We start from the raw sequence: 21,050 nt of genomic DNA on the forward strand, positions 1-21,050 counted from the left end.
TTTTTTTTGTTTGCATTCCACATGCTCTGCTGTTTTTGATTTTGCACCTCACTTATAGTTATAATACAAATGAATAATTTTTCCCCCTCAATTTATCATGATACCAGGAAACAAACAAAAGTTTGACTTTTCTGGCTATTTTTTGGTGGCTGGACACGCGTGTGCTGTTTTTGGGGAAAGTTACTGTGTTTTGCACCAGACAAATCAGACCGTCATAACGATATGTATATGAATGTCATGAATTAGGCTCTGCCTTTTCCGGTGTATTTAAGATTACACCTCTTGTCTACTTCATCAGCTCTTTAGTCTGATTTTTCCACAGTACATTTAAGTCCATTCCTCATATCCTCAGTCATTTACATGTTTTATGCCAAATTTATCTTTGAAACATGTTTTGTAAGTCTGTGCAACAAAAAAGACAATAATTCAAACCAACAACAAAGACCACACAGTTTGTTTTTCTCTGTATTTCTGCTCTCAACAAATGTGTCGAATACATTGAAGCTGTAATCAGATGAGCTACTTCTGGGAAATAACAGTTGATAATGTTTGAAGAGGAGGATAATATCCCTACTCAAATTAGTCTGCAAATTGGAAAGAAACAAATTGTGTGTTCAACAAATAATTTAATGTCCAAAGACAATGAAAGCAATTAGATTATGATTAGTGCGTTTGATTAATCTGCTGGATTACACTAGTGGTTGACAATTTGAAGTAGGTCGTCTGCTGCAGATCAGTAATAAGACACAGAAAATATTTTTCAAGTGAACCTTTATTTGTTTTGACTCTTGAGACAGATCACTGGATGTTTTATATAAGCATATTACTCATTAAAAAATGAAGCTCTTTTATTCCGAGTAACAGCCAGAGTTACACTGATCATTAATAAAATGACAAAGTGACATTTTTTTTCTTCAGTTAGTAGTTAATTTATTTTCAATGCTTCTACTGTAATCAATCATTATCAATGTGACAGCTTTATTAAAACAGGTAATTACTTTATAATTACTTAATGCTGAAGTGGGGCTTTTATGCATTTGGGGATGATAATCAGTGCAGTTTTACAGGAGATCACAAAGCTTTGTTATTAGTGGCTTGTAAACATACTATCAGTTTTGTTTGTGTAACTCTGTTGTCTCAAAGGAGCAACACATGGAGAAAACATGCCAGAGAAAAAAAATGACATACTGTACATGTTCATTTTTTTCATTTTCTCCAGTTTACAATATTGTGAGTCATCAGTATATATCCAGTTCAGTTTTTTTTTTTTTTTTTTTTGTTTTAGTTTTGTTAGCTTTCCTCAGTTGTGTTACTTGGCCAAGAAAATGAGTTCATATAGGAAAAGGGGATCTGCTTTGATGGAAACAAAGAGGTGGGATGTGATTAATTCCTGGTCACATCTTCTGGCTGATGACACCCTTGACTGATCCATCAGACTGGAGCCACTAAAGGAACAGCATACTCATAATCCTAGATCAGCACTTAATCAGGATTTGTCTCTAATCCAAGTCATTGTTGTCACTTCTCGGTACGTTTAGGCGGCTCACAGAAGAGGTGGAACAATACATGTTTAACAATGAGCTCTTTCTCACTCTATTTCTGTATTTTTCATCAGTTTTCTTGTTGATTTGGCTTCAATTGTGTGTTTCCCTCATGTATTATAGTCATCCATTTTATTACGCATATTCTTCTATAATCCCGGCTTTGACTTCAGGCAACAAATCAGAGTAAAACCAATGAATCCAAAGAATGTACCTCCTGAGAATAAAGACGACATCCGTCATTGAGAACATTGCCAATAAGTAAATGTTTATGTGCAATTGGCAATGACAAATACAGTGGCAGAGGCTTATTTACATTTAGAAATACACTGCACATATCTTAGACATGTGCATACCTTGCTAAAAGTCAGCTGAGTTACTTGCTTTGAATGGCTCGCAGTGAATACTGAATTAATCTGTTTAGAGATGATGTGTTTTCCTGTGAGATGTAGATTTGAAAGACCATGTCTTTGTCTTTGACGAGACACCAGGGGTTTAATAAAAGCATCTTAATGGCTGCATTATCAAAAGCTGCATTCAACACTAACGGCACGTTGCAGCTGTTATTGCAGTTATTGCTGGTTTTAAAGTTTATTAGACAGTGACAGAGGATGTTGTGAACTGTCTGCTGCTGGTGACTCTTGGTCTCTCTAAATGTCTCACCCAGGCCCAGTTCCAGACTTAGTTATGGCTTTTTTGAACCATTTAAGATTTTGTATGGATAAGATTTAAGGAGCGCTCCCTTTCTGTCTCCGCACTCAAATATACAGCCTCATTTCATCGTCCTAATGACCTCATTTAAACGTGTCTAATGACTCTCAGTAATGTTCGGGCACAGCCAGGAGAGTATAACTCTTTTCACCTCCAGTATCCTCTGGATGCACACTGTATATCTATTTAATGAGGTCTGGTCTGTGCGGTAACACAACCCATTTATACATATTTTGTCACTTCAAATTAACATTAATATCCTGCAGTGGTTCCTGTGTTGTACAAATTATGAGTAAGAATTTTGGAGGGAATTAAAAGTTTAATTGATTTTAAATTGTAGATCAAATAGAGGTTTAATATTTTGTTCGTTAATGCCCACAGAAAAGTTGAATACGTTCATTTCATAAATAATGCTGAAGGAACCTACTCCTGTGGATCAATAATTCACAGTTGTGTAGTTTTAAAAATATGTATTAATTCCTGGAAAGGAAAACATAAATCTTATTCTAAAGTTAGTTTTTCTCAATTCACAGAGAACGTTTTGCATTAAGAGAGATATCAAATCTCCACATTCAGACATATGAGCTCTGTAAGCTCTCTCTGTGTTGCCTCCATGCCAGAGTTTGAGATGACTCTGCTGTGGCTAACTCATTGTGTAGCCGGGCTGGTTTCATACTGAAGAGAGTATGAAACCAGTACTCCATTCAGAAGAAGGACTACACCGAGCGTCAATACAGATCAATGTGCAGACAGGCTTCCTGTTGTATTTATGACCAAAGCGTGCAGAGGGCTTCTGTCAAAGACAGAGGTAAAGCACATGGGAACAATGTGACAGGATATCAATGCTCTTTGAAACCTGACAGTCAGAAAACAGATGCTCTCTCCACTTCCTTGAGTTTTTCCTCTTCCTACCATAATTATATCCTGTTTATAGGGGTTTATAAACTCTTTCCTGCAGACTATTTCAGAATGTGCCATCATTACCTCATTCAGATAATGGAAAATGGCTGTTCACACTCAGTTTTTAGTTGCTATTATTTTAACTCAATGATTACTTATTATTTTTAATATTATTATTATTATTATTATTATTATTATTATTATTATTATTATTATTATTATTATTATTATTACTACCAAATCAATCTGTACTGAGCAGCATTAGCATTTGAAAAAGCAACAACTGTAGACCAAATCAAGAGGAGCTCATTCATAAGCTGTTTGCAAGGCAGCTCAGAACAGACAGTAAAGCACCCTCTAACAAACAAAGGTCTGTTTATGCACCTGCTGCAGTGTATAGTTCATGGTTATTTCTCACTTCTTTAAGAGTCTGCTGTGTCTAATGATCCCAGCGTGTCTCTTTAGTGTGTCTTGCCCCAAGCAGAGCGCTCTGTGGACTCCCCCCTGTGCTCACAGGAGCACAGAGCCACACTGGCCGCTTCATCTTGTGGGATAAACCAGTCTTTCAGTCTCCTATCAAACCCTGGGAGAGCAGAGCTAGAGCTCTGAAAGCTCAAAGTTTGGAGCTCTGCCAGAGGTTACACATTTGTCTGTTTGTGCACGGCTTCATTTTCACATTTTGTCTGATAGAGGCTCAGATGGATGTCCTTATCCCCCATTGATTAGTATCACTTACAAAAGATAAACTACAATATGAGAATATCTCGTAATGTTAAAGCTCACTTAGTTCACATTAATATCATATGGTTTGAAACTGAAGACTATCCTATAGTTTGGGAGTTTGTCCAACCAGCATTAGCATTAGCTGCTTCTCTTTTTGGTACTTTTCTTAGTGCAGGTGTGAGATTCTGGACAGACAGACAGAACACAAGAGGAGATGACAGTATATAAAACAGTTATTCACTAATGTTTAACTGCCCCTCCAGAAATTTAAAAATGACCTCATCCTTGAAGAAAAAGAGTGAATAAAGTAAAAATACTGATCTGATATGCTGGGATGTCTACAAATTGAATCACCTTTACTGTTCCTGTGAGGACGGCAAAACGCATGAACAGGCATGCATGAACACAGCAGTAAATCTTTTGTTCACTGTGAAAGTATAAAGGTCTGTGCAATAAGCTTCTACAATATATTTCCCATGATTCTCAGCTCTGCCAGATGGCTGTCTGGTTCTTTCTCTGCCAACACACACCAGTATTTGGCTTCCAAAGTTCATCCATTGTTGAATGAATTTGACAATTTCTCACACTGCACTCTTGGCAAAGTAGATTTTGTTTCTTTCCATATTGTTATATACATTTAATTTATCCTTTAGCGTTCAATGGCTGTTTGCCTGCAGATCATTTCTTGATGCTCACACATTTTTCCATTTTTCCACAATTTTAACCACATACAAGAGATAAACAGTTGTCTCTAAGGCTGCTGCTGTGACAGGCAGAATATATTTATTTCCCCAAACACTCACCACGTATCAGGCAGTGTCTTGGTCTGCTGGAAACCTCTATCTCTCGTTGTCCTGACTTGAGCCAATGGAGGCCAACATGTGGACAGAGAACATGCGCCTCTGGGAGGTGAAACCATAACATAAAGAAGTCTACACAGCTCACATGTCCAAGTGCTGGACTTCCTCTTGAAGAACACTTACTGCTGCTGTTTAGTCCCTCATACAAAACAAATTCACATCATTGTATCACACAGACACTGACACTTTCAATCAAGAGAGGACACAAAAAAGGGTCTGAGGCAGGTTTTGAGAGTGAGGCCGTAACCTCTCAGCACTCATGGGATATTAGGCCGGGATTCAGACCTGCATTTTCACTGAAGCTTGTCGACCTCACCGCTGTAATCGCACTTCTCATTTTCTGAAACGTGTGTGCATCGAGCTTAGAGCCTGCTGAACTGTCTGAGCTGAAATTTAAGTTGAAGTGAAGTCCGTTCTCATTCAGTTATTTGGCCAGGGAATTGAAATTACAGAGTCTGTATGTGTAGCTCTTTCTGTGGTTCATCAATAGCACATAAACCCACCAGGCGCTTGGGTTAAGTGTTTACATTGTGTTTGTCTGCTGGGCTATGGTGAGAGTTAAATGTTGGCGTCTGGATCCACTTTGTTTGGGTTTTAAACAGTTGACATGTTTTCCCATTGATATTGACTAGATGCTGGCAAACTTTAAAACTGCTGTATCTCTATGAGAACATGGCAGGTGATGGTGGTGTAGAGGACTGACTACCTGTCTAATATTGTGCTGTCATGGAGAAGAAATACCTCTATACAGTAAGTGAATAATGCCGTAAAGGAAAATTGCTTTTGTGCACTTAAAGCCAGCCTGCTCAGTTTCAGACTTCACTTGATTGGAGCTTTTGTCAAAAAAGGAGAAGAATCAATATTTTTTACTTCTCTCCATTAAAAGATAACTTTGAAAGGATCTGTCAATGATACAAGGTTGTCTTTCTTTGCCTCTCAATTGTTCCCTTAGCTGACATTATTTCTATTTCTTTTTATAGAGGAAAGCCATTATTTCTATCATCCTCCACATTTCAGCTAAATCATCTGAACTAAACATTCTGTCAGATATACATTTCAAGTCTTCGCTCACATGTAGCTGTTTCAATGATTTGTTTGTTGTAAAATTACAATGTGAAATATTTTGTTTGTTTTCTGATTCACACATTATAGGAATAAAACCCTGCATTGATGCTGTTATTGAAAATGTAATGCAAATCAGAATTGTATATATCCATCATCCATCATCCAAGTTGTATTTATCATACACTACCAGTTTAAAGTTTGGTCACACCTTCTCATTCAATGGTTTTTATTTTCAACATTGTAGATTAATACTGAAGACATCAAAACTATGAAATAATATGGTTTTACCATAATCTGGATTACAACAGTAGTCAATAGGGCTAACCATTGTGTACTAACCCTACCTCTGAACAACACAACTGATGGTCTCAAACACATTAAGAAGGCAAGTCATTCTACAAATGAACTCTTGACAAGGCTCATGTTAATTAGAAACCATTCCAGGAGACCACTTCATGAAGCAGACTGAGAGAATACCAAGGGTGTGCAAAGTTGTCATGAAGGAAAAAGGGGGCTACTTTACAGAATCTAAAATACAAAACATATTGTGGTTTGTTTAACACTTTTTTGTTAATTAAATAATTCCATATATGTTCATTCATAGTTTGATGTCTTTGGCATTAATCTACAGTGTTTCAAATAATTAAAATAAATACAAACCCTTGAATGAGAAGGTGTTTCCAAACTTTTGACTGGTAATGTACATATTTAAATAAATGGTAGCAGCCGCAACCATGCAGAAGCTCCATTGGTTTGGACCAGATTAACTGATCGACCTATCAGGAAAATAGCTACACATCAGCAGGTCTGATCACAGCAGAGTGATACACAGCAGTAAGCCTCCTCCTCTCCTGCAGTCTGTTATTTACCTCTGTATGCCCCAGTCTTTCTCTCAGCACTCCTCAAGTTTTTTTTTTGTTTTTTTTTAACTTAAATCAGGTTTTTTCTCACAACCTGTTGTGAAATTTTGGATGGGTACAAAAAGGTACAAAGAGCTGGAGCTTTTGCAGAGTGTTGGTTATTTTTCAGCAGAATCCTGGTGTCCTAGTCTGTTATTATCCCACTAATGCAGTACCTCACAGGCAAGGGCTGGCTTAAACAGAACCAGATGACAAACACAAAGCTGAGAACAAACATGTTTATTGTGATGTGAATGTTTTAGATGACTAAAAGCAAATCATAGCCAACAGTCCTACTTCACCACAGGACCTATTATTATTTAATCTTTTATGTTATTTTTTGTATGTCCTGCAGGTCTCGGGTGTGTCTCCCATTGACAACCAGAGCCCTGGACTGCTGCTGGCTCCAGGGGTGAGATGGGGACAGACGTCCATTAACCAGCTCGCACATTGGGATACAGATGAGCCACCTGTCAAGCAGCATCGAGACAGCGAGCCCAGTGGTAATTCATCTTACACACACAGCATTCATATACACACATGTACACACTAACAGACACAATGAGTGTGTTTACATGGACTTGAGTATTGAGGTCATGAGCCTTATCCCGGTTTTGATCATATTCAAAATATGGCAAATTTGGCACTTTTGAAAATCCTTATTCACCGGTAGAGGACAGAATTTACCACCTTTGAATACATTTGATATTTTTGTTGATTTATTTTTATTTACTCTTTCTATTTAAGGCCTACGAATTTCGGTAAATATTGGGTCATGACAGTCATTTTTTGTTTTATCTATTGGCTGAATATTTTTGTGCTGAAGAATTGAAGAAATAGTGAAGGACAAGCGCATAGAAAAGGACAATTGAGACAAAACATGAACATGAATTTCTTCTATCTGACATCCCTGCTTGAAAACTATTTTAAAGTATAAGAATAATTCTGACATTTGATTAGGACTCTATTCACATCCTCTTTAATTCTCTCTGTCTGTCTTTATTTCTCTTTCCATTCTTTTCTGTGTGCTCTGTTACACAGTGTCAGCATGGCGAGTATCATGAATAATGTGAGCTATTTCTTTTATTTTTCTAGCTTTTTTCATGATTTGGCCTTTGGCCCTTTGACAGACTGGTGGACTATTTTTAGAACTTGGACCCTGGCAGCGGGAGATAAAGATGATGGAGTAAGAGAGGATGAGTAGAGGAAGGAGGCTGCACTCAGGCTCAGCATGGCTCCATCTTTCCAGCTGAGTCTTGGTATCAAAGCCTTCAGGATAGAGAAATGATTGGCTCAAAGTGTTTGGGTAAACTCAGACTCTCACAGAAATAAAAGTGTTGACAGCAACATGTTTTCTTTCACATTCAGACAAGAATTTGTTCAACTTTAGAAAAATACATCTCTTAATCGTATTATTATTTTAACCTAGGGTGCTGATCTGTTCATCACTTCCAGTACTTAGTGTTAAGCTCCAAGTCAAAAGCTAAGTTTCACTGAAGCAGAGCAGCGGACTGACAGTGTAGGTGTGGAGGGAGTACACTGGAGTCTGTCTTCTCATGCAGATTTCTCTACAGTTTAACAGCATTAGCCATCTAATACAACTGTCATTTTGCTCTTCTGTTTTTCTCTGTAGGTTCAACCTGGGCTGCACCAGGAGATGTGGTGAGCCAGCCCAGCCTCCTGCCTCATACCTACACCCTCCCTCAGCCACCCTCCTTTAGCCACAGTGTGACTGTGCAGTCGCCTTTAAGAGGAGTAACACCGTCCATCCAGACATCGATTCCCCCACAGCATCATCTCATGACGGCCCACTTTCAGCTGACCCCACAGTCCATCCAACAGCCTTCCTCTATACTTATGAGCATGCCCAGTCAGTCTCCGTACCCCTCTGCTCAGCCCATTGTGACAACATCTGCCCTTACTGCTCAAGCCAACCAGGTGGTTCATGGTTCAAACCATCACAGCATGATTGGTAATGGCCACTTGACCTCTCATCCTGGCCTCATGCAGCCCCCTCCCTTACCTCTGACCAATGGACATGGAGCAGCAGCACAGGCTCCACCCTCAGCTGTAGCCAATCAGGACAATCCTAATGGACTGCAAATACTGAGGACAGCAGGGATGGGAAAGTACGAGTTCAACGACCCAGGACATCCTAAAGGTAAGCACAGACAATCTCAGCTGATGCACTCCACACACAGGGATTGTTTAGGTTTTCTAGACTCATTTTGTTTCAGATATGGAACCTGTCCCGACTCCTTTTGAAAGGCTGAATATAAGTAGATCTCTTCAGCAGAGAACCATGGCTCTGAAAAGAATCCAGCCAGGGAGCAATTAGGTTCTACATTAACACACTCTAAGCTCTCTCTTTCTTGTGACCACACTTTATGTGAAGCCATGTTGGAATGAAACAGAGTCCAACCCCTTTGTCCTCTGTGTCTGTGTATCAGAGCAGTTTCAGATGCCAGCAGTCATAAACAGAAAATACTAGAGCAAGGGACTGTTAAAATACATCCAGAACCAATTCACTTCAGAGCTGCTCCAAGGTCTTATAGAACATAGCTGCACCTAAAGCAACCTCTGATACAGCTCCCGTAAGGTGGATAAAAGAACATGTTGTTCTGATCTCAAACTGGTACCTGTTTTATCTGAATCTGCTCTAAAATAAAGAAATAGTGTTCTTGGCAGCAAAACTAACAAGGCAAGAGAGATTTCATCCCCTGCCATCACTTTTCTCTTGTAGTCATTTGAAGCCTTGTTGAGTCTCTCTGTGTTTGTGAAGGTGCTTCAGAGCTGTGACTCATGTGTGAGTCTGCAAGCTATAAATTGGTGTTTGGTTTAACCTTGGAAGTTTATGATGCAGGGTGCAAGAAACACATGTCCATAATTCCCTGACCAATTTTCACATTTAATGAAGGATTAATTTAGTTTGGATTGTTTTCTTTTTCCTGACTCATTTTGATCAATAAAATGTTTCCAAATGAACCTGCAGATTGCAGAAAAGCAATTATTGAGGGAGCTGCCTGTAATACATTCAAATGAGACTGCAGGTAAAATTGGAAATGGATAATTAAAGAGACTCATCTGTCTGGTCCAGTCTAATCGAAAGAGAGCTTCTTCTGTGTTGAATGGGCTGTCCTCATCCATTAAATATGTACATTTCAGAACACATTGACTTAACAGGCCTAAGAAGTTTGAGAAGCTTGAGTTTCATTGAATTTTCAATTTTTAATGGAGAACCATTTAGAGGGAGGGAAACACTGTAGGATCTTTGGTTTCAGCAATGGTGACACTCAAAAAAATCACTGAATTTATTTTACCGAGTATTAACAATGCCAGCCAAAGCACTTAATTCACATGAGATGTATTTTTTTTTGGGGGGGTTGTCTTTATTAGAATGCACAGCTGAAGAGAGGCAGTACATGTGGAGAGAACAGAGTGGGGTTAACATGCACCAAAGGGTCAAGGCCAGGAGTCAAACCTGCAACTGATGCATGAAGAATAATACTCTCTGTATATATGGTGCCCACTCTACCAACTGAGTTTAACCGGTGCCCCTGTATATTTAGTATTGAGGGACAGAAAGCACTCCTAGATTGGGATTCAGTTTACTGTATCCCTCTCATGGCTCAAGTGAGGATAAGAGGCTTGGCAGAGATCTGCGGGCAGAGAATTTGAGTTACACACACAACTGGCAGAAAACTTGGCAGAAAAAAATGGTCACAGTTTTCTTACAACAGACCACAAACACACACTCAAGTTTGATCCTGTCCTCAAGAAATGTATATAGGTAAGTACAAAGAAAAACCTGGCAGTTTAACCTCACTCATTCATACAGGGTAAAGGGGCTGAAACTTCTAGGTTGAAATCCAAAGTGGGAATAAATGAAGAGCGGAAGCTCACACTGTGCCACAGCTAATGAATCACCATCCAGATATCTAACCAAAATAATCTCAAGTTCAGGCTGTAGTGGTCGTAGTAGTTCAATAGTCAGGTGAGATTTTAATTAGAAGGGTTTAAGAGACTGCAGCACTGAATCCTGGTAAAAAACAGGACTATGTGGACACAATGCTACCACTGACAGGCACTGATATAATGAGGAGGTTTTGGGTCTTTCGAGCCTGGCTCTTGAAGGAGCTGACACAGCTCTTCAGTCAAGAAGCACAAAGGGCTGCTAGGGTGTGTGCATGCAGAAATGTGAGTGTGGTTGCATGCCTGCTTCTTGGATATTTTGTCAGATGTCAGCTTGCAACCTTAAAACCAGCGCCAAAACACAGAGTGACAGAAATCAGACTCTGATTTGGTTTTGCCTTTAAACCAAGCACATTTTTTTCACTCTATATCAGTGGGCACATCAACACCTGTGTGCTCCTTTCTGTGTATCTGCCTCAGTAATTGTTGTGTTTCTATTTAAAGTGTGTAGCGTTGCTGTGTTCGTATATGTCTGCAGAAATGTCGTGCTTCAATGTGAAGATTCACAGAAAGCAGCTTGAAGGCAGTTTTAACCTAATTTCTTCCTGTGACATTTAGTCACCCTGCTGTGATCTGCCTACCTGCTTCCTCCATACACAGCAGGGCTTCTTCATCTTATCTGTCTGTCAAAGTGAACAAATCAAACTCCACACCTTCTTTCAAATTCTTAATTTATATCACACTTCCCACTCCTCACTTGTTTTTCCATTCTCTTCTCTTTGCTTGAAGAGACAGAATCTGGGCGAGCTTTCAAACTCATAATAATGTCTTTACATCTGTAGCTCAAGCTGCAGCGATCACTGCTGTCAGCACATTTTGTGAAAGGTGGTAATAGAAGATTCATGGCACTGTTGTTCAGAGAGGACAACAAAAAACAAAAGAAAGATATAGAGAGGGAGGAGAAGAAGAGACAGGCTAATGAGGAAGAGGGATACTTGAAGAAGAGTCAGTGTGTATCAGATGTTGAAGTCATTTAAATCAACGGTTGTCTTGATGAACATCAGCCAGAGGAAGCTTATGGACTGTCTCACTGCAAACATTATTGAGCATCTTTAAAGGCATCATGACAGATGAACACTGAAGTATCATATGGAAGGTATTATTGTCCTAAAATGATGAGTTATTTTTTTTTCTTTTTAGCTTAGCATGAACTGAAAACAGGGATCTGTTGGTAGCTGTGTTGTGGCTGGGTGTTTTTTGTTCTTTCTTGAAGCTTTAAAATAAAGAGCAGATGAAGTTGAGTCACAGAACATTTTTATAGATATTGCTAAGTTTGAGTTCAAAGACAGATCTGTTGAGCTACCTGCTGTTGCACTGGGCATGTGTCACGTCATTGCCTCTCTATTTGTGTTAAACATCAATTGTGCTCTTCTCTGGCCTCACTGGCCTTCATGAATTAGCAAAGAGTATGTAGATGCAAAAACACAACAATGTAAGAGAGGGACACAAGTGTACATCAACCATCTAGCACATCCAGCCACATTGTTCCTCCTCCTCTCTGCACAGTAGGCTCATCTTCAAGACGTCTTACATCTAGGTTTTACGCTGCAAAATTCTTTCCATGGGAATTAATGGGAGTTAACATGAATTTACTAAATTGAAGGTTGGCTCTTAATAAGGGAACTTAAATATAGTTGGGGAAAATATATTTTAGTGTAATCCTGACTAAAACAACCAGATTTCATGCAAGTACAGTTGAATATCTATGCTATTCCTCAATAACATGCACATAGCACACTGCTTACTGCAGGGCTTTTGAGACCACGCCCACTACATGCACTTTTTATTTACATGTTGAATGGGACCTTGTTGGGAATGCATTTTTCTTAATTTTTGAATGGGTTGGGTCGGGGGATGAGTAATATTTAACTCAACATTCATGTTTTTGTCCTTCAATGAAATAATTGCTAGTTCAATAAAACATTTAACACTTGATAAAGATCTACTTACAAATAAATCTGTTTTCATGTATTATTTTTGATGGATGTCTGCTTATAACAAAACAAATATTTATGCTTGGATATGATACCTTTCCATTGAATTACCCTTAATTCCCATTAATTCCCATAATATCCAATTTGGAATATTTCCAAAATTCCACAGCTTAACTTCCCATGGAAATTTACCTGAAACTTTCAGGAAATTTGCCATCCCTTTGTAACCCTACTTACATCAACAGAGCACACAGAATTGGAGCTGGTGGAGGCATTAGGCGCCTTACTAAGTTAAGATCAGTGTTACTTTGTTACAGCAAGACCAATGCAGCTTCACATCCAGAGCCGGCTTACCTTTCCTCTGCTCTTACCGTTTCATCACCTGATCGGCCTTCTGATGAACTCTGACGTTAATAGGTTTTAATTGTGTTTTCATGTTTGGTTACTTTTGGACGGAGTATACTGCTTATATTACTGTTTATTTGTGTGTTAAGTATTTGCAAATTGTAGCTGTTTTAGTTGCGTGAAATGTGCAATTTATTGACAAATTGAGTAAGATAGTGGTAGTTTACCAGATGACGCTGTGTGCTGGTGCTATTTATTTAAGGGAGATATGTGTGCTTTTTTTCTTATCTTATTAAATCTTATCAAGACTTCATATATACATGCCCTGCCATTTTATGAGGCCGATTTACCTCGTCAAAGAATGTGGTGAAAACATTTCAGTTCTGGAAATGTTGTACCATTTCATCATTCTGACTTCTAAAAACGTAAGAAGCTGCATCAGAGCATACCAGTTTTTGAGTATTAAAAGTAAAGAACACACATACTTTATACTCTGATTCAGCCACAAGAGAACCTTGCCAAACAAGATATTTCATAAACAGCCAGTTTGTGATAGCAGCACTGAGGCCATTAATCAAAGTGGGCACATGGTTTGAACTGTTTCCTCTCCATCTTCTATCTCTGTCTCTTCACTTCCTCACTACAAGTAAGCAAAGGTTCCTTTTTTAAACATCACCATTATTCAGAATTTCCTTTAAGAGTTGTTGATCTTCTTATTCATTACAACATAATTACCCATGTGCTAGCTGAAATCAGCATCCAGGAGTATTGAGAGACATTGATTTTATACTGGACGATTATCTTAAAGCTATCCACAACAGTTTTAGCCAAAGCAGAACTCAGGTTGTGATTCCAAAACAGGGTTAACTTTGAATAAGACATGTATGTTTTCTCATTGAATCCTTGGTAGCTTTATTGGGAGCTCAAATAGAATTCACGAGTGCTGCAGATCTTGTAGATTATTAATGAGTTCATAATGTATTCCAGTCACTGTGCACTCCCTTTGTGCTAGCAATTCTCTTAAATGAACATCTTATTGTAGAACAGCACAGGGTGAAGTGTGTAGATGTAGCTGGACATGTTGCTTTAACTCTGAAGAACAACTTCTATTAAGAGGTGTTCATGGTTTCTAGCACAACTCTAGCTCACAGGAGGAAGAAAAAAAAGAGTAGAGAAGAGGATATCTGGAGTCATCAGCGTCTTGTGTGGTAAGCAGTGGGAGTAAAGCTGCTAACCCTCATTCTTTCTCTCATGCATTATTGTATTTTAAAGGAGAGCAGCACAGTGACAGGACTGAGAGCCTGACAGCCTCGACTCCTACATGCATAATCAAATACACGGTGCAGCTGAGGAGCTGCCGGGCTCCCTTCCACGCTAGAGGAGGCACTGCGTCCACGCCTCACTCCCACCTCTATACTTTCCTCAACCTATACTCTCCTCTTCCTCTCCTCCCCACCCATCCTCCTCTCTGCAATTTTCTGTCCATTGATTTCACTCTGTCTCACATACTGAGCATCCTCTCCAGCTCCCTACTGTGCTAACATCCACCTGTTACCAGTACCTACATATAGCCTCATGTCTGGCTCTCTTTTCTAACCTTTTTTTCATCTTCACCACCTGTTCCATGCTTCTCAAATTTTCTCCCGAAAAACTAAATAGCTCTTAAATGGTTCTGAATCACAAACACCTCAGAGACTGTCTGATATGATGGAGTAATCGCGGTGAGTCAAATGTTGTTTATTATTAACATCAGCAATGAAACAGTTGCTAATACATTCTCAATAGAGGCCAAGTGTAAACACAGACGATGTTAGTGAATAGCTTGTCATGTGGGTGTTCTTCTTTGATGAAAAGGGCATTCTGAAAGCATTCTACACTTAAAATATTTTTTAGAAGTAAGATATATTATATGGAAAATTATATAATTTCTTCTCTTTGTTAGAGGCATCTGCTCTAAATTATTATTATAATGAAGAACAGGAGTTATGTTACCAAATTTAAACTCTTAGATTCAGATGTATTTATTTAACAACACTAGCTTCAGTGCAGGGTAACACAAAACTATTGCATGACAGAATTTAACATGCATTACAACTTCACAAGGACACATGCCCACTGTAAGCACAGCAGCATACTGCACGCAAACTGAATTTGTGGGGCAGTCCAGTCTTCTGATAGATTGTTTTCTATCCTTGGGGAGAGCGAGAGGGGCAGATGGAGAAAGGAGGATAGGAGGAATGAAAGACATAAATATGATGGAAAAAACAAGACCACTTGCCTTACTACCTCAGGCTCCTGGAGCTCATCTCAGGTGTGCTGTCTGCTGAGAAGACTCCCTATTCAAGCGAACCCCACCACCTAGCTTCGGAATAATGCTGCTGTGACTTTCACAAAGTTACCCAGTAAACACAAGTTGTCTTCATGGGGAGATGTGACATTTATCTCACACTACACCGCTGACATTAGATCTTTTTGTTGTTGTTGTTTTTGTGTATTTTGTGTGTGTTGTTCTGCTGTTTAGGGTCAACTTGTAGGAAATGTTTCCCACACAGGCGTGTATCCTCCATGTCTAAAGCTGGTTTAAAATGTACACAAACTTAAACCACACAGTCGAGGTGTTGACACAAACTGAAACAGATCTAAATTATCTCACACACACTGACATCACTGCTCAACTGCTAGAGTGCATCTGCCCTTTGAATGTGAAGGGTGGAGGAGGGCTTTGGACAGCTGAGTCTAACACAGGACTTCCACCAGATCCATGTCCGGTCCGTTTCTGATCCGCTGCGGTCCAGAGAGTGCTCTCGCCCGTCAAAACCCACCGGTTGCGTTTTCAGAATGCAGCACAGAGCAGGACCGCCAGACAGCTGGAGTCATGTGACCGAGGTTTTCTCACGGCTATCACTGAATCAAAGATTCTCCTCCTCCTCTCCTTGTCCATGTTGTCTTTCTCAGCCTCTTAAAACCTCTGACCTGTTGACTCCAGGACTGCTTCCGCTCTAAATGACATTTTGTTGTCATAGTAAAGTTATTCTGAAAATTAACCAGATGTTTCAATTTTGTTTTGGTGCCGGACTTCCTGTCCTGCTCCATGTGCTCTGTGTTTAATTGATGCGTCGTGATCCAGCGTCCGGCAAAAATAGAAATCTTGTGTATCTGATCCGTTGCATTCCAACCTGTTGGATCAGAGACGCAGCTGGAACGCAACGGAGCGGATCCAGTGGGGGTTAACAGATTGACTAGAATAGAAACCTATCAGATTCGGTGCCGTGACGGATAGGAGATGGACCGGAGACGGATCTGGTGGAATTTGGCCTTTAGCTGCAGTTAGAGCAGCTTTAAACGTTTAATTAGTACAGTGGTGCAAAGAGGGAGTCTTTCTCTTCTCACTTTCTCTATTCACTGTGTAAACGGCTTGGAGCTGAGAGCCTTATCAGTTGCTGGAGATACACTAACGCAAACTTCAACTTACTGTGGGTTCACTATTCTGAGTCAATACCTACATCGTAATTAGATCGCTAATAGAGAGGGAGACAGAGATCAATGAATGAAAGATGAGGCCCACTCCAGCCTTTGTGTTTGCATGTTTATGCACAGCTCACACTAACTCGTGCCTCTGTCTAGCTCATCCAAATACAACAGACATGTTGGAAAGAACTGGATCTATTATTATGTTTTTCTCCCATTCTGTATTCAGCATGTTTAATAACCAGCACAGTTTATTTCTGTTAATTAATTCTGTGGTGCAGAAACTCAGAAGGACATACCAGTTAGAGGAAAATTTTTGCCAAAGGGCGCCAGAAGCATCTTATGTGTCATGTGTCTTCATTCTGTATAATCACATGCGCTGAATTAATTCAGAGCAGAGCTCCCAGTGTCAATCAGGAGACAGAAACTCTAACAGGATGATAAAGAGCAGCTCCTTAACTCATCACCAATTGGTGTTGACGATACAATCACAAGTCTGATCAGTTTTTCCACAGTCAGTGGTTTGGTAGAAGAATAAATAAAATACCCTATATGCACACCTTGCTTGTTACTCATAGCAATACATGAGTTACTTTGCTCAGTTTCCCAATAATTTTTATAGTTGTGACTGAACAAGTTCAAAGAAAGAAGGTAAGCCTTTGTGCTGGTGGGGGGAGGATTAACTGCCTTGCTTATTTCAAATCATTGTGTGTCTCTTTCTTATCTGTCCCCAGCAGGGAATATGTCCCTTTAACACAGACAGGGCTTTGTACCAAATAGATGTTTACCCTGCAGTCTGTTAATTCTAAGTCGACAGTATGGAAGCTGGCTCCCTCTATAATCATCCACATTATTGTGTCTGTAGCTCTCTATTTGAATCTCTAAGTGTTCTCTTTAAGTGGCATTCTCAGATTAGCAGAGCTACAGTGATGTTATCACTCCTGAGGCTGCAGAACAAGTTGCTCATCTCCTGCAGATTCTCCCTCCCAGCTATAGAGCCGCTGCACGTCATTATACAGCTCATTGTGTACCACAGCTTTCAAAGACACACAATTTACTCTGAGCATGTTTTCCAGTTTGTGGTTTTTTTTCACAGCAAGAAAAGAGTGGGTGTTTTTTTGTTTGTTTGTTCGTCATCTAAAAGCAAGATAAAAAAAGCGAAGCGAGTGTTTGGCAATAAGTAGTTGTTTTCAAACTGAGCAAATTCAGAAGGTCATCTTTCCGTCAAGTCGAGCTCTTATTAGAATTCAGAGAATTAGATTTCAATATGAATAATGCATCAACAGAGTCTCTGTTTTCAGCCCACATCTCTTCAGACGCTTTTTAATCACATTCAGCTTTTCTCCATTGAAGTTGTCGCTCTGTAGCGAATATGAACAGAGGTCAAATACACTTATTCAAGTGTCTCCCCATGATAATGATGGATTTAGATCTCATTCTCTTTCCTGTATTTTTCACAAGCATTCTTTGATTATTATGTCTCAGTACAGTAAAGAGTATATGAGCTCATTTGACCTTTGTAACATCCACGCTTTTCTGTCTCATATTTAACATCATAGCTCAGTTTGCATCTGCCAAAATGTTTGATGCAATCTGCACACATCACTTCCTCTATCAAATTCATGAACATTGTTTCTAAGACTGTCCATCATTCTTTTGTCCCACAATCTGCAAATCTTAATATTTGCTTTTGTTTCTTCTTGTCATGCTCTTGTGGCTCATGCTGGTACAGAAGACTGGAAATGTCTCACCCTAAATTTGTCATTCTGTGTTTCTTTTTCTTGTTCTACAGAGATGTTGAAGGAGCTGAACCAGCAGCGCAGAGCGAAAGAGTTTACAGACCTGAAAATAATAGTTGAAGGCAAAGAGTTTGAAGTCCACCAAAGTATTCTAGCTTCCTGCAGCTTGTATTTCAAGGACCTGGTGAAAAGGTTTGCCTTCTCTTCCCTCCTCCCTCCAGCTCTTGATCCAGTCTGTTCTTTTCATAGGCCACATTTGTCCCTCTTTTATTTCCTTCCCCTCTCTCTCCTGCAGGTGTGTGAAAACTTTGGTTCCTAGCACAGGGCCGGCAGCCATTCCTTCCTCTTATTGCTCAAATGAATGTATCTCAAAACAGAGAATATTGGTCAACCTTGTCATTGCTTTTACTCCCATACGTAGGAGATGTAACCACATTTCAATGAGTGGAGGAAATGTTCCATGACTGGGGATGTTTTAAAACTCACATAAGAGCCAAAACAAAATAATCCAGCATTTTAAACTTTGAGTGGTAATTCATCAAAAACACTCTATTTTCAGTGGGCACAGGATTTTTAGTCTCCTAGGCTACTGTATTATACTATTTCTAATTATTGAGATTTTGCTTAGAATAACATTTTCATATGCTAATACACCTGGATTAGTGTAATGGGTCAAAAGCAGAGTCTCCTTACAGGACTTTCACTTAAACAGTCTAACACAACTACAGATTGATCAATCATGGGTCTAAGTCTTTCTGGAGTTTTCTACCCTCCATACAACATTTATTTTCTTATTTACGCCCTGATTTGTTTCTGTGGGTGTTTGTCGGCATACAAGTGTGTGTGAGAGTCTGTTTATGTTGGATCTAGCACTATTAAGTGTCTCTAAATTTGTGTATGTATGAGTACGAGTGTTAAGTCTTCTCTCACAGTTGTATGTCTTTTTATCTGTCTTACTTTCTGGAGAGGATGTACAATAATTATCATCCTTACTTTAAATCCTTGCAGGTGTTTTTGACTTGATTGAAAGTCACCTTGAACCAAAGCTGTTTGAGAAAGAGAGCGATAGAGAGTGATGAAGAGTGGGTGGGTTTTTATCCTGTAAGAATGGTGATGGTTAAATTAAACAGGGACAAAGACAAACAGAAGGACACACAGTCTCTAGTCGTAGCCTGAATGTCTGAGAGAAGTTAGCTTTTATTGCCTCAGTCATTCTGCCTCCACTACCATGTAGCCAGAAATGTAAGACATAAATGGAGATGCAAATTTTGAACATGATTTGACACCCAGGAAAAGGGTTATACATATAGAAAATATATATTTTAAACCGTCATTTTTTGATTAAGACTTTTATCAATCCAATGTCCATGCTGACTTTTTCTCTCACGTTGAGGGTCTGTGCTCACACATAAACGCATGCATGTGCTTTTAAACGTTCCAGCTGTCACCCTGACTTCTTGTTCTTTAGAGCATCTGACACAAACTGGACTCATTCTCAACAGATAGCTTAAAGTTTCCTGTATTATACCTGATGTTACTGTTTGAACATAATGGCTCTAACACCACAAGAGAACATGGCTCCCAGCTGTGAGATAAACATATTAGATTTGTTTAGTTCTATAACTTCTTTCTGACAGATGATGTCACAGAACACGTAACTGCGACCCATTTTTAGCCCAGACAGTGCAGCTCGTTCATTTGAGTAATCCTCTGTCTGAACATGTCTCTGCAGTGTGAGCACTTCCACAGAATAGATGGTCTTGTAAGAACAGGCTTAATGTATTCTCTGTAAATGGGCTTTTTGTAGGTTGAAGGATGTTTTAGGGAAGTGTGTGTGTGTGTGTGTGTGTGTGTGTGTGTGTGTGTGTGTGTGTGTGTGTGTGTGTGTGTGTGTGTGTGTAGGTTAGAGTGTATGTTACAGCTCCTTTATCATTATGACGGTCTCTGCTGATTTTAAGACTTCCTCTTTAATAAGCGCTGCAATTTTCACAAACAAATCTTTTTTCCTGGGTGTGTTCATCCTCCCCCCTTCACCTTCCTCTCTCTTTTCCTCTGTCTCTCATGTGAACATTTAAATGTAGCATTACTATCCACCTCTTTTTAGAAGCTCAGTAAAAAGTAATTACCATAAAATAAGTTCTCAGACGACACAAACTACCTTCAGGCTGGTTCCTGTTACACTAATTAAGCAGGTTGATAATTATGCTCTTCTTTTATTTTAGCTTTTTTTCCTCCATTTTTCCCACTTGATCATTTTAACACTGGATCAAACTCTCTCCCTTTTTTCTGTCCTTCCACTCCCTCCATAACACTTTGCTTTGCAGGAGTAAAAAAAGGAACTGCTTGATGTTTACAGCCATACTCCATCTAGAGACTAATGTCATTGTTTTTGGATGTCTTCTCTCCTCTCGCCTCCTGACTGCTCTTTAAAATGACAAATAATACCTCAGTTCACACACTACAGGCTGCTGATGAGTATTGCAGGAGGAACAATTGCAAGATTTTTTTTTCCAAGGGTGGGGCAGGAATTATCTGTTATTTAAAAGACACACAGTCACGGAACAACCCAATCCCTCCCTCAGAAGGATGGCTGCTGGCTCCCTGTGGAAGAACCGTCTCACCCTGCCTCCCTTTTCTTAGCTTCGTCCTCGTCCTCCCCCTTAACCCTCTTTCCTCTCGTCTTCACCTAAAACATTTCATCTACCTGTCTCATTGTGTTGTTTTCCTGTCAGTGTCTCACTAAAAGCTGACTGCGTGTCATGATTTTGACCCAACAAACAGGCTCCAAAAGAAAAGGAAAAGACACACACAAAGTCAAAGAAACAGAGCCGGTATCTTTGTGTTACCATGAGTGACAAAGACAGCCTCCATCCATCTAAATGGAGGATGCTTT

General features: G+C 39.5%; 1 protein-coding gene across 3 annotated transcripts in view; it reads left to right on the top strand.

Moving 5' to 3' along the window:
* The window catches only part of LOC117824699 (kelch-like protein 29), a 90,756-nt gene that overhangs the window by 28,876 nt on the left and 40,830 nt on the right, over positions 1–21,050 (top strand). For all 3 annotated transcript variants that reach the window (XM_034700263.1, XM_034700265.1, XM_034700264.1), the window contains 3 exons: positions 7,055–7,202; positions 8,333–8,860; positions 18,211–18,349. In XM_034700263.1, coding sequence (XP_034556154.1) covers positions 7,055–7,202; positions 8,333–8,860; positions 18,211–18,349 — 815 coding nt within the window. The remainder of the gene's footprint in view (positions 1–7,054; positions 7,203–8,332; positions 8,861–18,210; positions 18,350–21,050) is intronic.

The sequence above is a fragment of the Notolabrus celidotus genome, chromosome 13, assembly GCF_009762535.1.
Source record: "Notolabrus celidotus isolate fNotCel1 chromosome 13, fNotCel1.pri, whole genome shotgun sequence".
Taxonomy (NCBI): Eukaryota; Metazoa; Chordata; class Actinopteri; order Labriformes; family Labridae; genus Notolabrus; species Notolabrus celidotus.